General features: G+C 47.6%; 5 protein-coding genes across 9 annotated transcripts; 4 read left to right on the top strand and 1 right to left on the bottom strand.

Moving 5' to 3' along the window:
* Positions 1–18: 18 nt before the first annotated feature.
* LOC9643249 (calcium-transporting ATPase 2, endoplasmic reticulum-type) lies at positions 19–4,800 on the bottom strand. Of its 2 annotated transcripts, XM_002962592.2 has the most exons (12): positions 4,587–4,800; positions 4,451–4,519; positions 4,298–4,396; positions 4,142–4,240; positions 3,135–4,094; positions 2,579–2,998; positions 2,431–2,521; positions 2,255–2,373; positions 1,926–2,204; positions 1,475–1,870; positions 466–1,411; positions 19–396 (listed from the first exon to the last, which is right to left on the bottom strand). In XM_002962592.2, the coding sequence occupies exons 1-11, from the start codon at positions 4,713–4,715 to the stop codon at positions 515–517; spliced, it is 3,558 nt and encodes a 1,185-aa protein (XP_002962638.2). In that variant the 5' UTR covers positions 4,716–4,800; the 3' UTR covers positions 19–396; positions 466–514. The 2 variants fall into 2 exon arrangements, with proteins under 2 accessions (XP_002962638.2, XP_024544369.1); XM_024688601.1 differs by having other exon boundaries at positions 2,255–2,521.
* A 116-nt stretch (positions 4,801–4,916) lies between these two features.
* LOC9643248 lies at positions 4,917–5,448 on the top strand. Its single transcript, XM_024663613.1, has 3 exons — positions 4,917–5,180; positions 5,237–5,278; positions 5,334–5,448. The coding sequence occupies exons 1-3, from the start codon at positions 4,956–4,958 to the stop codon at positions 5,412–5,414; spliced, it is 348 nt and encodes a 115-aa protein (XP_024519381.1). The 5' UTR covers positions 4,917–4,955; the 3' UTR covers positions 5,415–5,448.
* Positions 5,449–6,036: 588 nt separating this feature from the next.
* LOC112342169 (helicase and polymerase-containing protein TEBICHI-like) lies at positions 6,037–9,186 on the top strand. Of its 3 annotated transcripts, none has more exons than XM_024663582.1 (11): positions 6,037–6,249; positions 6,302–7,071; positions 7,120–7,279; positions 7,330–7,487; positions 7,559–7,688; positions 7,743–8,047; positions 8,103–8,255; positions 8,310–8,397; positions 8,471–8,543; positions 8,619–8,737; positions 8,790–9,186. In XM_024663582.1, the coding sequence occupies exons 7-11, from the start codon at positions 8,190–8,192 to the stop codon at positions 8,999–9,001; spliced, it is 558 nt and encodes a 185-aa protein (XP_024519350.1). In that variant the 5' UTR covers positions 6,037–6,249; positions 6,302–7,071; positions 7,120–7,279; positions 7,330–7,487; positions 7,559–7,688; positions 7,743–8,047; positions 8,103–8,189; the 3' UTR covers positions 9,002–9,186. The 3 variants fall into 3 exon arrangements, with proteins under 3 accessions (XP_024519350.1, XP_024519336.1, XP_024519343.1); XM_024663568.1 differs by having other exon boundaries at positions 8,310–8,470; positions 8,523–8,543; XM_024663575.1 differs by lacking the exon at positions 8,471–8,543 and having other exon boundaries at positions 8,310–8,470.
* Positions 9,187–11,349: 2,163 nt separating this feature from the next.
* On the top strand, positions 11,350–12,601 carry LOC9643247 (IMPACT family member in pol 5'region). The gene is made up of 6 exons (XM_024663589.1): positions 11,350–11,707; positions 11,766–11,886; positions 11,940–12,045; positions 12,096–12,149; positions 12,206–12,390; positions 12,468–12,601. The coding sequence occupies exons 1-5, from the start codon at positions 11,590–11,592 to the stop codon at positions 12,380–12,382; spliced, it is 576 nt and encodes a 191-aa protein (XP_024519357.1). The 5' UTR covers positions 11,350–11,589; the 3' UTR covers positions 12,383–12,390; positions 12,468–12,601.
* Positions 12,602–13,278: 677 nt separating this feature from the next.
* Positions 13,279–15,039, top strand: LOC112342178 (helicase and polymerase-containing protein TEBICHI-like). Of its 2 annotated transcripts, none has more exons than XM_024663604.1 (5): positions 13,279–13,731; positions 13,787–13,939; positions 13,994–14,167; positions 14,264–14,381; positions 14,444–15,039. In XM_024663604.1, exons 2-5 carry the CDS (start codon positions 13,874–13,876, stop codon positions 14,632–14,634), a joined length of 549 nt encoding a protein of 182 aa, XP_024519372.1. In that variant the 5' UTR covers positions 13,279–13,731; positions 13,787–13,873; the 3' UTR covers positions 14,635–15,039. The 2 variants fall into 2 exon arrangements, with proteins under 2 accessions (XP_024519372.1, XP_024519365.1); XM_024663597.1 differs by having other exon boundaries at positions 14,441–15,039.
* Positions 15,040–15,534: the final 495 nt, after the last annotated feature.

Genomic DNA, 15,534 nt, shown 5'->3' with positions numbered 1-15,534 from the left:
ACGAACTTAACGGACGGGTAAATTCCAAGATGGATTGACACGGTCTCGATTATACGTCAGAGCTTTTAAAGTTTCAACACCAACCAGCACTATGGAACATGATTATACCGCGGCAGCTTCGCAGGATTCTAGAAACGAAGTCCTGTTGGCATTACTCGACGCATCAATCTCTCTCTGGAACTTTGACGCGGCTAAGGTAAGCAGTCTTTTCCTTCTCTTTTTCTTCTCACTGTGGATTCTTTTGTTTCTTCTTGATAGATTCTTCTGAAATTTTCAAACTTAACTGATGCGTGTGACTGCCACCCCTTGACGTTGAGCGTCAGATCCGCAAAGAAAAATAATATCGCGGTCAATAAAACGATAATGGTTCTTCCGTGATCACCGGGAACCAGCTCTCTATCAACCGAACAAAAAGTGTTTATCAGCAAACACAGGTAAACAGTGATAACTTAAAATATTGCATACCTCTAGTGGATGTTTTTAACGTGATTTCCATCCAGGCAACTGTCACTCGCTACTCTTGGACTTTCTTGTGGAAGAACACTCGGCCGGCCAGCTTCAAGGCCTCATCCAGAGGAATCACCGGGAACGAGAACGCGAGCACCAAGAGCCAGTCGTTCCAATCCAGCGGCACCACTCCAAACACCTCGGCCAGCCACGGCGTGTAGAGGATCGTTCCATGCAAGCCAAGCGACACGGCGATGGCCACCAGCAGCCACTTGTTCGCCCAAGGCCGGACCTTGAGCAAGCTGTTCGTCTCGGACAGCGCGTTGAGCGCGTTAAACATCTCGATCATCACCAGCGTCGACATCGCCAGCGTCGACGGCTTGAGCTTCCCGACCGTGAAGTAATCGCAGCTGGAAGCGAACGACATCACCTCGTTCCCGGCGATGGTCACTGGATTGGCGTGAAACTCCGGCCAGAGCGGGCACTCTCCCCAGTGACTTAGCTGCTGGAAGCTCACTGCCGTGTGGCCGTCCCTGGAGAGATCAATCCCGAGGAAGGAATCGTCGTTCAAGTACCACAGGCCGAAGATCCCGATGGTTGCAAGCCCAACGTAGAGTCCGATCGTGAGGAACCGGAAGAGCGTCCAGCCGCTGATGAAGCCTTCGGTTGGAAGCCGCGGGGGCCTGTCCATGATATCGGTGTCCGGTGGATTGAATCCCAGTGCCGTGGCTGGCGCTCCGTCCGTGACGAGATTCACCCAGAGGAGCTGGACTGGGATGAGTCCTTGCGGCATTCCAAGGATGGCGGTCAGGAAGATCGCCACCACCTCCCCGATGTTGGAGGAGATGAGGTAGCGAATGAACGCTCTCATGTTGTCATAGATGGACCGGCCTTCTCGCACGGCTACCACGATCGTTGCAAAGTCATCGTCGGCTAGAACCATGTCGCTAGCTTCCTTGGCCACCTGGAAGAATCAAACACAAAGTTGATGATAGAGAGAACTTCAAAGCGATGGAAGCTACGTTACCTCTGTGCCACTCAAGCCCATGGCGATTCCAATATCGGCTAGCTTCAAGGCCGGTGCGTCGTTCACGCCATCGCCGGTCATTGCGACGATCTCGCCGCCATCCTTGAGAACCCGGACGATCTCCTGCTTGTGTATGGGCTCCGAGCGAGAGAAAACGAAGCCTTTGCTGTCGGACTGGTTGCCGAGAAGTAGCGCTCGTCTGTCACTGACTGACAGTTTCATGAAGTCCTTGCCGGTGAGTGAGTGTTCGCTCAGATCGTTCTGGCTGGAGAACAGGCCTATCTCGCAACAAATAGCTTCGGCTGTGTTCTTGTTGTCACCAGTGATGACTATAACGCGGATACCAGCTCGCTTGCAGTCATCGATTGCCTCCTTGACTTCTGGCCGAGGAGGGTCCTGCAGCAAGCCAAAATGAGAAAAGCGAGCAGCACACAAGTGGATGTATTCAGACCTGCAAGCCCGCCAATCCTACGAACGTTAGCTGACTTTCGACGAGGACGTAGCTCTCCGGCTTAACGAGTATGTTCTGCGCAGGGTGGTCCGGTCCCGTATAATCGGACAATGGACCGAGGTCGCTCTTCGAGGCAAGAGCAAGTACTCGAAGACCCTTTGACGTCATAGCATTGATGCATGAGATGATATTTTCCCGGAAGCTCGGAGTTAGTGGCACGACCGAGCCGTCTTTCAGCTGCACACTCGTGCATCTTTCCAGGACGAATTCTGCCGCTCCCTGGAATGGAAAGTTGATATAAATGATTAGCAAAGATCAACAGAAGGTACCTTGACTAGCAACGAGTTTCCTTCGTCCTCCTGCACAATGACACTCATCGACTTGCGTACACGGTCGAACTCGAGAGTAAAAAGTCGCTGGTTTGTCTTGCTAAAATGAGCGCAAGCCGCTGAACATAAAAACGAAAACATGAGTATAAAGATCAGAAAAAGGCACAGTTCTTTACTTAATGCAGCTCCAACTGGATCGGCCATTCTCTTCGCCTTGAACTTTTGAAGCGACTGTTTATCTGGTACACCAAGTTTCTCCACAAGAACCTGCCCACATTTCGGCACACGTTATTGATATTACTAAGAAACAAAAGTTCTTCTTACCAGCATTGCTGCTTCCGTAGGCATTCCAGTCGCGCTATAACTGCCATTTTTGAATTGGATGCCAGCATCGTTGCACAGAGCACAAATCCGAGCCAATGTCCGAAGGTTGTGATCCAGTTCTGAAGGTAAACCAATTACGTGTCCGTCGTCTGGATCATACGATGTTCCAGTAACCCGAAACGTTCTCAGTTCGTCAGGACCTTCAACCGCCAGTAGCTGCACAACTGACATCTGGTTGGTCGTCAGTGTTCCCGTCTTGTCGGAACATATCACTGTTGTGCAGCCCAGCGTTTCTACCGATGGCAGCTTTCGTACGATGGCATTCTCCTCGGCCATTCGTCTCGTTCCAAGAGCAAGACAAGTTGTGATAACAGCCGGTAGACCTTCAGGAATGGCTGCTACAGCTAACGCCACTGCAACCTTCATAACCACAGAGATGCAAAACCAGGCGTCATTGAAATCATCGGGCAGGAGAATATGATAGTCTGCCAACACAGCAAGAAATCATGTTAGCTTGCACCGAACGTATGGCTTCTCGAAAGGAACCTTACCTTACCTTGAAATAGTACGTTGCCTGTCCAACGTCGAACTGTACATTCGAAGGCAGACCATTCGAAACGTCCCAGGTGAGAAAGTACTTGTAGTTCACCACCCAGACAATACCACAAATCGCAGCGACAACCTTGGTCAGAACGTCCGCAAACTCGTCCAGCTTACGAGTGAGAGGAGAGTCATAGTCTGACAAAGAAGCGTCCTGTATCTGCGTTTGAATCTTCCCAATCTCGGTAGCCATCCCAGTATCGGTAACTATACAAATGCATGATCCATTCGTCACGGTCGTCCCAGCAAAAACCATGTTGTCCTTCCCTTGAATTTCAACCTCTTCGTCACTTTCAGAATCTGGTTGCTTCAAAACCGGCTGACTTTCACCAGTGAGAGCCGCTTGCTGAAGTCTTATGGTCCCGGACTTGAGGAAGGCAACTCGCATATCAGCTGAGGCTTTATCACCCGCTCGTAGTTCCACTATATCACCCGGCACGAGTTCTCTGGCTGGAAGATCCACAATCTCCTTCCCATCTCTCAAAACTCGGGCCTCTTCTGATTGCATCTCTTTCAGAGCCTGAAGAGTGCTCTCGGCCTTGCTCTCCTGCCAGACCCCGATGACTGCGTTTAAGATGATGATGGAAAGTATCACCAGTGGCTCCGTAAAAGCTCCAGGACCAAGCTTACTCCCCGGCTCAAGCTCCGAAAAGGCCAGAGCGAAAGATACACCTGCTGCCGCAAGTAGGATCTGGACCAGAGTATCGTCGAACTGCTCGAGAACAAGCTTCCAAAACGAGGTCCCTTCCGGCTTCTGCAACTCGTTCCAGCCATACGTGGTCCTCTTCTTGTCGATGGCATCACGGTTTAATCCTTTGCTTATGTCCACGTCGAAGAAATCCGCGACAACTTCCACAGGCCTGGCCCATGCAGGATAAGGTGGACGTGACGACTCAACACTCTCGGGTTTGGAATCCTGGCAACAAAGTTTCAGTCGAAAACACACGAGAAATTCTTTCTTACATGTTTTCCAGGAAGAATTGATGGAGAACTGATTTTCTCAGCGACATCCACAGCTCCTTTCTTTGCTGGATTGTTGCAACAGCGAACACTTCTCGGCTTCTGCATTGAAACTCTCGTTTTAAAACAAGAAAAAAGCTATGCATCTTCACAACTTACATGCTTTTCTAAAGCGACCACAGAAAAGTTCCTCTTAGAATCATTGAGAACGCCTTCATTCTTCGATCGATGGCTGCAACAGTGAAGGCCTCTCAATCCCTGCGACGAATTCATCAAAATCCAGTCTATGGAATGTTATATGACAAGAATTACGCTCTTTCTCGGCCCGATCCATGAAGAATTCCTCCTCACAGCGTTTCCCTCCCACTTATCACTCGCTTCCTGCGACCAACGAAGAAACTCCAGCGTCAATATACAATGCCGCGAGAGTAGAAGGCAAGAAATCTACCTCTATCCAAGCTCCTCGCCTGGAAATTGTCACAGCATCGCAGCGCAATCCGGCATTGCGCTCGGCAGTGGCGAAGCACGGCTCCCGGCGACGGATTAGCAGCGAATACCCCGAGTGAAGCAGCGACATTCCAGGAAAACACGATCGATGATTGCAGATGAGCGCCGCGAGAGCATCGATTCTCCTCGTCGCCCTAGCTGGGCTAGAAGATCACAAAAACCCTGCTGACAAACGACTAGAATTCTGCCACGTGGGACCACATGTCTTCTGCCACTTGTCACGATTCTATAGTACCGCAATTTTCGAAAGCCACTCGCGCTTGTGCTTGGATTCCTCGTGATTTTTTTCTAGGGTTTTTAGCTGGGAGCGATGCTTGCTAAAAGCATAGTGCCGATCGATGGATGGAAGGCTGCGCTGGCGCCAATGTGTATGCATTTCAGTCGCCAAGCGAAATCTTCAAGCGATGGCGCAGCATTGGCATACACAACAATCTCGTCCAGGGTTTCTTCGCAGTGCGAGATCAAACGAAGTAAGTTCATCGCCACAGCAGCTCCAGTGGACGACGAACAAGGCGCATTGGCAATTCTCTCCGAGGTCTAGTTTTGCAAAGAAGAAAATCGCGATCATAACTCATTTCTTTTGTTTCTAAGGTCTCGGATCCACGCGCAACTCACAATTGCTGGGCTTACAAGGTGGTTCTTTTAGTTCGCCTTCGTTTTTTTGCTTGAATGTTTCATTTTCTTCCAGCTTAGATCAAAGAACGCTATCGTTTTAGCGATGATGGAGAGCCTGGAGGAACGGCAGGACGGCCAATCTATGCTGCCATAGAAAATTCTGGTGTGGATGGAGTTATGGTCGTTGTCACGAGGTACCTATCATCGTTTTTCCAAACGAAAGAACAAAGGCTAATTGGAAATCCAGGTACTTTGGTGGAACGAAGCTTGGAACTGGAGGACTCGTTCGAGCTTATGGAGGAATCGCTGCTGACTGCCTCAAAGACGCACCGACGCACATTGTCAAAGCAAAGGTTTCCTTATGTAGTTTGGTGTTGTCTCCTGACTTGCATCGAGTTTGTAGATCTCCCTGGTTCTCAAGTTTGGGTTTGATCATCTTGGAGCTGTGTACCCTCTTGTAAGCTTTGGTGTTATTAGTTTTGTTCTTTCTGACTTGATGGGCGATGAATCCAGCTTCAGCTTCACGGAACCGAGAACATTAAAGAAAGCTATGACGAAGATGATGAAAGTAGCAGTGTAGAAATCCAACTCTCGCTCGATGCTGGTAGAGCTGACGAACTTGAAAGCTCTCTCACCAATGCATGCAGAGGAGGCATCACAATTCAACGAGCTACAACAACCAACTCCTAGAGTAAAAGGTTATTTTTCTCTCCTTTAACTTAAGCTTTAGAGCTAACTGGATTTCTGCTTCTCCTTTTAATTCTTCCTGCTGAAGCTTACCGCTGGAGCTTCAGACATATTTACTCTCCTGGCTACTAGCCGCGGACGTAGCATGGTCCAAGCTGGTATGCAAGCACTGGGCTCGCATGCTGGATGATCCGAGTTTCAGGCTCCTGTGGAGACAAAATGGTCACTCGACCGTCTTGTTGCTTCACGAACGACTTGATGAACCCACTCGCTACTTGCAATATTACCTTCCAGCAGCTTCGGTAATACTTTTATACTGCATTTCCTTGAAATAACAACTTCGCTCTTTTGCAGAAAGGAACCAGTCATGAAAGAGCTGCCGGATTGTTGGGAGTCTCGGTTTGCACCCGAAGCTTCTGTGCCATACCTTTCTCACGGCGGCCTCGTCTTATGCCGGTTTCGAATCCACTGACGCAGCAATGGGTCCAGCTCCATCCTATCGACAGTTTTATCGACAAGTGCACACAGGTGCTGGCGACGTATGTCAGTGACGGCAAGCAATTCTTCCGGATCGCGCTTTCCCCGTACGTGTTTGACTCGAGGCTGGGTATTAGGACACTTGCTCGCTACCAAACGGTTTGCCTGACGTCTCTCAACACGGTGTTCATCAGTACTATCTCAGTTACTTCTCGCACCACTCCGCACTTGTGCTGCTCCAGATCGAAGATGTGGCGGAGTTTAGCGGATCCAAATGGAGTTTAGTGGAGTGCTGTGGATAGCTCTTCGACATGCTGTGGGATATATGATTCTAAAGCTGTGGTCGCGGTGCTGGACAGAGAAAAACAACCATGGACGTGGAAAGAGGTGGCAACTTTAGAGGGCAACTTTCACAGCTGGGACTTTCGCAAGTGCTGTACGCATGGAAGCCTTACGTTTGCGGTTCTGTCGATGGGAGTGGCTTGAGGAGGCTTGGAACATGTTGTGTCCGTGGATATTTTGGGACTCACGGGAGTAAAACGCTACCTCAAGATACTTCACTTGCAGTTCGTACCATCAAAAAGCGAACTCACTCGGACGGGCAGCTGTCCCAACTAGCAGTCGTAGTTATAGATGAGCTTCATATGGTATGTATACTGACATCCCAATATCTTTCTTCTAACAGTCTAGTGCAGGTTGGAGATAAAGAGAGAGGTTATTTGCTAGAACTAAGCTACGATATGCGGCCGGTAAAGGTGACTATGAAAGCAGCAGCACGACGGCCCCACGAGCTTGCAAATTATAGGAATGAGTGCAACGATGCCTAATGTAGCAGCCGTTGCATCATGGCTTCAGGTATTGCAATCTTTTATTCAAGTCTTACAGACCATGATGATAATTTGCAGGCTGCATTTTATGAGACTAACTTTCGCCTCGCCCGGTTCCTTTAGACGAACACATTGAAGTCATTTACGATACTAGTATGAATACTGTTCGTGCTCTAAAAGCAGGCTCTGAACTTAGCGGCAAGGATCCAGATCACATCGTCCATCCATGCCATGAGGTTACTTTTGTGTTTTGACAAAGACCTTTCATAGGTCTTACTGATTTCAGTTTGTGCTCTTTGTTGTCTAGGTGGTTAGTAAGGCCATTCTGTGCTTTTGTTTTGTTCAAGTCGTCATGCCTGCGAAACCACTGCCCGACGAGATACAGGCAAATGGCTGGAAGAGCAAGAAGAGCAGGGATAGACACGCATGGCGAGAGTGTAAGACTTGTCTCGTTTATGTATTCTGAAATTTGCCGAATGTTGGTTTTCCAGATATTAATCTGTAAAAGTGAGGAGCTTCCCATTCTGAAAGAAGGTTGTCAACCGTTGCGGTCATGTCTCGCCGAGGAAAAGAATGGAATGATGAGAGCTCGTTTTGGAGGTGGGCATAGGATGTCAACCGCTCTGCACCCTTCTCAACTCTACACAGCCTTTTGATGACGTCGTGAAGTCTGCTCAAGATTCTTTTCTGTGCCACAAGCGACTGATAGAGTGGGATCAGGAGTTACAGGTCTACAAAAATAACTCCATTAGGAAAAGCAGCGTTTGGCAGTTCGCTCCGCCCGGAAGAATTCTTGGTACGTTCTCGCTCGTTTTTGCTGGCAATGACGAATTTTAATTATGTGGATGCAGGTTGTCTTTGAGGATCTTGCTAAAGCCCGTGATAGTTTTGTTTTAGCGTCGGATTTGCACCTTGTTTACGAGGTTACTCCTATTCACATGGAGCTTGAACCGGACTGGGGAGTTTACTATCAAAGATTTGTCGAATTGTCCTATGTGGATCAGGTTCTTATAGACGAAAGCTAGAAATAGACATTGTAATGCTTTCGCATTTTACAGGCAGTTGCTACAGTTGGGGTGACCGAGGCATCCCTGATGCGCATGGCTCATGGAGCACCAATGCAGGGCTGTAAAAGGAGTATAAAAGGTAGTGAGAGGATCAAAACTTGCGTGTGTACAGACGCTTTTTTGTGGCTCTTATATTGTCCAAGCTTGTTCAGGTATGTATGGTCGACCTTTGTTCCATAATACTGAAGTTTCGCCACTAGGAAGTGCCGCTAATGGACGTCTGCAGTACGTTCAAGGTGCCGAGGGGCACTGTGCAAGCTCTTTCTTTGATTGTTTTACCTTTCTTTTATGTTTTCACAGGCTGCACGAGCTAGGTGTTTATACAAAGCGGGCTTACGAACAGTTGAAAGCCGTAGCTGAGGCTACAATTCCTGAATTTGCAAACGCACTGTGCGATTCTTCATTCAAAGGACATGTAGGTTTGTTTCTCTTATATACCGAATGCTTTTACTCGCAAGCTTGTTGTGATAGATGCTGGTATGGATGTATGCTGCAACGGAGCAGGGAGAATTGTCCTGGATCGAGCAGAAGAGACGGCCTTTCAAGCTCTTGGAGCAACGATTCCCCATTCGCTGTCGCAGTCTTTATATGCCAGAGTTGAGAGGCCTCGATGGCCATATCTCCAAAGCAGGACGAGAGCAAGGCCGACGTTCATAGCACTGACAAGGAAAACCGAGCAGTAATTATGCAAGAAAATGGTAACCATGGCCCCAATGCGTTTGGAGCATTGCGGAAAAGAAGGCCAAGGACCCGATCTTGCCGCTGTCACATCAGATCTGGAAACAAGGTTTTGATCGATTTCAGGACCAGTGAAAAATTCTTGTTGTGAACATCATCTTTAATTCAAAAAAGTGGTACTTCGATCTAATACTATTAATAAATTTTACACTAAACATGGGAGTATTTGTTTTTTTTTTCTATCCTGATTGTGTTGATTTTGTTGTTGATTCAATCAACCAAGAATACTACCCTGCCGATTAGTTTTAAAATTAAAAATATCACTCCATTTAGCTTTCTCCAATTCAATCTTCCAGAGCATCATGGATTCCTCCTTTCGCTTATCTTCTTCGGCCTGAAGATCCTGTTCAAGCTCAAGAGCAAAATAAATGTCCCCCTCCATTGCCTCTGCCTGCTCCTCCTGAGAATCCCCCTCAAGCACAAGATCCTCATTGTCCACATTCCTTTGGAGGATTTGGCTTGTTTCCCCATTGCCAATTTGAATTTCCGCCAAGCCCTCCTCGTGTTTTGGCCGCTCCAAAACCTCCTCAAGCACGAGATTTAGCATCTCCTCATCATCCACATCCTCGAGATTTGACGACAGAATTTCAGTCATCTCTTCGTCACTCACTACAATTTCTGCCACCTCAGGGAACACAAGAGGGATGTGTTCCTCCTCATTTGGGACTTCATTCTCCTCGACCAGTGCCATGATTCTAGCCACCTCCAGGTCATCCATGTCAAAATCTTCCATGTCCTGGATCACCGCCCCAGCTTTATCGGCCTGTTGACCACTCTGCTTCGCTTGACTTTCGTGGACCAGCGAACCCTTCTTCCTCTCGTCTTCAAATGGAGCGCGCTTGAGCTTCTTCTTCTCATGTGCCATGCCAACTTCCCCAGTGCTGCTTGATCTTGGCCGCTTCATGTAGGTTGGTCTTGTTTTTCCACCATAAGTGAATTTTTCCTTGCACTGACTGCAGCGATACCTTGGCTGGCCAATGTTGTCATTGTTGAAGTAGTCGAAGTTGCTGCACTCACCACGATTGCACTTCATACAGGTCGGGTGCTGCTGTTTCAGGTACGATTTCAGCTCATCCACGCTTCCAAACGTACTCTGCTGGGAGGACAAAGACCAAAACAGTGGGTAGTTCTGGAGAAGATGGAGCTCCTTGTACACCTTGCTGCTTTTGTTTGGCATCGCTGCTGGCTTCTCTGCTGAAAGGACAACAAGTGAAAACCTAAAATATGTCCTTTTTTACAAGCTTAAGGGATGAAATGTGTGTTTAAAGTTTTGGGTAAAGGGAGTTTTATTAAACATGTTTTAATTTCCACCCTTATATCTATTTCTTGTGGACGCTGAGACGTGCAAAAGAAGAGCATGTATTGAAAGAAGAAAAAGCAAAGAACTGATCTATAATGTAAAATCTTGTTGGAAAACTCGCTATCAGGATTCTTCAATAACTCGCAGACGTTGCTAACATTCGCAAAAGCATCGTTGATGAGGCTCTTGAGTCTGCTCGTGTCCGAGTAAAAGATGTATCTGGGAACTCCTCCGCAGTAGGGATATCGATCTCGCATATCCGTGATGTTCAAACCAACTGCCTTGGCGCCGTCATCACAATCCTGCAGCTTCCAGGGCTCCATATACACGCAGATTCCCTGTTTCGCAAACTCATGGTGATTGGATTTCACGTCGGAAACGCACTGGAGAATTGGTCCCGGACTCTCAATGTAAGTGGAGGCACCATCGGCGATAGTCCAGGTATCCAGCTGCTCCAACTGCAACACCATAGTTCCTGCGTCAGAATATGTTGACCTGAAGGAGGATGAGCTATTCAAACTTGACACTGAAGATGTTCCTGGGGCTGCAAGAAGGTTTGAGAATCAGATGAGCTTAAAATTTTGTAAAAGGTTTTTCACTTAAGCTTATTATATTTCCGTATTTCTCTTGAGATAATCAATGAGAGCTAGTCTCCATTTCTTCTTTTCCCGATGATTTGTACAAGAAAATTCGTCTTTCTGGCCAGCTTCTCTTGAAAGAAATAGGCAGAAAAGAAGAAGAACAGTGAGAGCTAGCCGATAAAAATGATCAAATGAGTACGTATATTTCAAGACACTCCAAAATCCCAGGAGCTACATGTAGCGAGAACTTCCTAGAGAGAGAGAGAGAGAGAATGCATGGAATTGGGAAGATCAAACCTGCTTTGATGTTGACATTGCCGACTTACCGAGAGAGAGAGAGAGAGCGGGAACAGTGGATGAACTGACGGTGAGGATTGCGCCACGAGTGTGTCAAGATTCTATAGCACCGCAATTTTCGAAAGGCACTCGCGCTTGGGCTTGGATTCCTCGTCTAGGGTTTTTCTAGCTGGTGCTAGATCGCCGATCGATGGAAGGACGGCGGCGCTGGCGCCAATGTATATGCATTTCAGTCGCCAGAGAGGAGCGAAATCTTGGAGCGATGGCGCAGCATCGGCATATACAGCAGGTTTTCTTCGCAGTGCGAGATGAAAGGAAGTAAGTTCATCGCCACGGCCGCTCTGGACAGTGGACGATGAACAAGGCGCATTGGCATTTCTCTCCCAGGTCTAGAGAAAATCGCGATCTCAGCTCATTCTTTTGTTTGCAAGGTCTTGGATCCACGGGCAACTCACGAGTGCTGGGCTTACAAGGTGGTTCATTTGTTTCGCCTTCTTCGTTTCCTTGCTTGAATGTTTCATTTTCTTCCAGCTTGGATCAAAGAACGCTATCGTGTTAGCGATGGTGGAGAGCCTGGAGGAACGGCAGGACGGCCAATCTATGCTGCCATAGAAAATTCTGGTGTGGATGGAGTTATGGTCGTTGTCAGGAGGTAGCTATCATCGTTTTTCCAAACGAAAGAACAAAGGCTAATTGGAAATCCAGGTACTTTGGTGGAACGAAGCTTGGAACTGGAGGACTCGTTCGAGCTTATGGAGGAATCGCTGCTGACTGCCTCAAAGACGCACCGACGCACATTGTCAAAGCAAAGGTTTTCTTATGTAGTTTGGTGTTGTCTCCTGACTTGCATCGAGTGTGTAGATCTCCCTGGTTCTCAAGTTTGGGTTTGATCATCTTGGAGCTGTGTACCCTCTTGTAAGCTTTGGTGTTATTAGTTTTGTTCTTTCTGACTTGATGGGCGATGAATCCAGCTTCAGCTTCACGGAGCCGAGAACATTAAAGAAAGCTATGACGAAGATGATGAAAGTAGCAGTGTAGAAATCCAACTCTCGCTCGATGCTGGTAGAGCTGACGAACTTGAAAGCTCTCTCACCAATGCATGCAGAGGAGGCATCACAATTCAACGAGCTACAACAACCAACTCCTAGAGGAAAAGGTTATTTTTCTCTCCTTTAACTTAAGCTTTAGAGCTAACTGGATTTCTGCTTCTCCTTTTAATTCTTCCTGCTGAAGCTTACCGCTGGAGCTTCAGACACATTTACTCTCCTGGCTACTAGCCGCAGACGTAGCATGGTCCAAGCTGGTATGCAAGCACTGGGCTCGCATGCTGGATGATCCGAGTTTCAGGCTCCTGTGGAGACAAAATGGTCACTCGTAAACCGAAATCGTGTTGTTCATGCACCACCGACTTGATGAACCTACTCGGTACTTGCGATATCATCTTCCAGCTGGCCTTGGTGATACTTTTATACTGCATTTCCTTGAAATAACAACTTCGCTCTTTTGCAGAAAGGAACCAGTCATGAAAGAGCTGCCGGATTGTTGGGAGTCTCGGTTTGCACCCGAATGTTCTGTGCCATACCTTTCTCACGGCGGCCTCGTCTTATGCCGGTTTCGAATCCACTGACGCAGCAATGGGTCCAGCTCCATCCTATCGACAGTTTTATCGACAAGTGCACACAGGTGCTGGCGACGTATGTCAGTGACGGCAAGCAATTCTTCCGGATCGCGCTTTCCCCGTACGTGTTTGACTCGAGGCTGGGTATTAGGACACTTGCTCGCTACCAAACGGTTTGCCTGACGTCTCTCAACACGGTGTTCATCAGTACTATCTCAGTTACTTCTCGCACCACTCCGCACTTGTGCTGCTCCAGATCGAAGATGTGGCGGAGTTTAGCGGATCCAAATGGAGTTTAGTGGAGTGCTGTGGATAGCTCTTCGACATGCTGTGGGATATATGATTCTAAAGCTGTGGTCGCGGTGCTGGACAGAGAAAAACAACCATGGACGTGGAAAGAGGTGGCAACTTTAGAGGGCACTTTCACAGCTGGGACTTTCGCAAGTGCTGTACGCATGGAAGCCTTACGTTTGCGGTTCTGTCGATGGGAGTGGCTTGAGGAGGCTTGGAACATGTTGTGTCCGTGGATATTTTGGGACTCACGGGAGTAAAACGCTACCTCCAGATACTTCACTTGCAGTTCGTACCATCACAAAGCGAACTCACTCGGAGAGAAGGTTGTCAACCGTTGCGGTCATGTCTCGCCGAGGAAAAGAATGGAATGATGAGAGCTCGTTTTGGAGGTGGGCACAGGATGTGAACCGCTCTGCACCCTTCTCAACTCTACACAGCCTTTTGATGACGTCGTGAAGTCTGCTCAAGATTCTTTTCTGTGCCACAAGCGACTGATAGAGTGGGATCAGGAGTTACAGGTCTACAAAAATAAGTCCATTAGGAAAAGCAGCGTTTGGCAGTTCGCTCAGCCCGGAAGAATTCTTGGTACGTTCTCGCTCGTTTTTGCTGGCAATGACGAATTTTAATTATGTGGATGCAGGTTGTCTTTGAGGATCTTGCTAAAGCCCGTGATAGTTTTGTTTTAGCGTCGGATTTGCACCTTGTTTACGAGGTTACTCCTATTCACATGGAGCTTGAACCGGACTGGGGAGTTTACTGTCAAAGATTTGTCGAATTGACCTATGTCGATCAGGTTCTTATAGACGAAAGCTAGAAATAGACATTGTAATGCTTTCGCATTTTACAGGCAGTTGCTAGAGTTGGGGTGACCGAGGCATCCCTGATGCGCATGGCTCATGGAGCACCAATGCAGGGCCGTAAAAGGAGTCTAAAAGCTAGTGAGAAGGCTAGCGAGGCGAATCAAAACTTGCGTGTGTACAGACGCTTTTTTGTGGCTCTTATATTGTCCAAGCTTGTTCAGGTATGTATGGTCGACCTTTGTTCCATAATACTGAAGTTTCGGCACTAGGAAGTGCAAGCTCTTGGACTGTTTTACCTTTATTTTATGTTTTCACAGGCTGCGCGAGCTAGATGTTTATACAAAGCGGGCGTACGAACAGTTGAAGTTGTAGCTGAGGCTACAATTCCTGAACTTGCAAACGCACTGTGCGATTCTTCATTCAAAGAACATGCAGGTTGGCTTTTCTTATATGCTTTTACTGGCAAGCTTTTTGTAATAGATGCTGGTAAGCAGCAGTGGATGTATGGTGCAGCGGCAAAGAAAATAGTAAACGGAGCAGGGAGAATTGTCCTAGATCGAGCAGAAGAGGCCCGAATAGCTACTTTCTCTTGGAGCAACGATTCCGCATTCTCGGCCTTTCAAGCTCTTGGAGCAACGATTCCGCATTCGCTGTCGCAGTCTTTGGATTACTTTCTCGGCCCGAATAGCTACTTTCTCTTGGAGCAACGATTCTGCATTCTCGGCCTTTCAAGCTCTTGGAGCAACGATTCCGCATTCGCTGTCGCAGTGTTGAGAGGCCTCAGGCTGAGACAGACGAGATGGCCATATCTCCAAAGCAAGATGAGGGCAAGGCCGACGTTCATAGCACTGACAAGGAAAACCGAGCAGTAATTATGCAAGAAAATGGTAACCATGGCGGAAAAGAAGGCCAAGGACCCGATCTTGCCGCTGTCACATCTTAAATCTGGAAACAAGGTCTTGATACATGCCCAGGCCAATAAGACTGCTTCCCGATTTCAGGACCAGTGGAAAATTCTTGTTGTGAACATCATCTTTAATTCAAAAAAAGTGGTACTTCGATCTAATACTATTAATAAATTTTACACCAAACATGGAAGTATTTGTTTTTCTTTTTCTATCCTGATTGTGTTCATTTGATTGTTGATTCAATCTGCCGATTTGTTTTGAAATTAAACATACCACTCCATTTAGCTTTCTCCAATTCAATCTTCCAGAGCATCATGGATTCCTCCTTTCGCTTATCTTCTTCGGCCTGGAGATCCTGTTCAAGCTCGAGAGCAAAATAAATGTCCCCCTCCATTGCCTCTGCCTTCTCCTCCTGAGAATCCCCCTCAAGCACAAGATCCTCATTGTCCACATTCTTTTGGAGGATTTGGCTCGTTTCCCCATTGCCAATTTGAATTTCCGCAAAGCCCTCCTCGTGTTTTGGCCGCTCCAAAACCTCCTCAAGCACGAGATTTAGCATCTCCTCATCATCCACATCCTCGAGATTTGACGACAGAATTTCAGTCATCTCTTCGTCACTCACTACAATTTCTGCCACCTCAGGGAACACAAGAGGGATGTGTTCCTCCTCGTTTGGGACT

The sequence above is a fragment of the Selaginella moellendorffii genome, unplaced genomic scaffold (genome assembly GCF_000143415.4).
Source record: "Selaginella moellendorffii unplaced genomic scaffold, v1.0 SELMOscaffold_2, whole genome shotgun sequence".
Classification (NCBI taxonomy): domain Eukaryota; kingdom Viridiplantae; phylum Streptophyta; class Lycopodiopsida; order Selaginellales; family Selaginellaceae; genus Selaginella; species Selaginella moellendorffii.
This window is presented reverse-complemented; position numbering and strand designations above follow the sequence as displayed.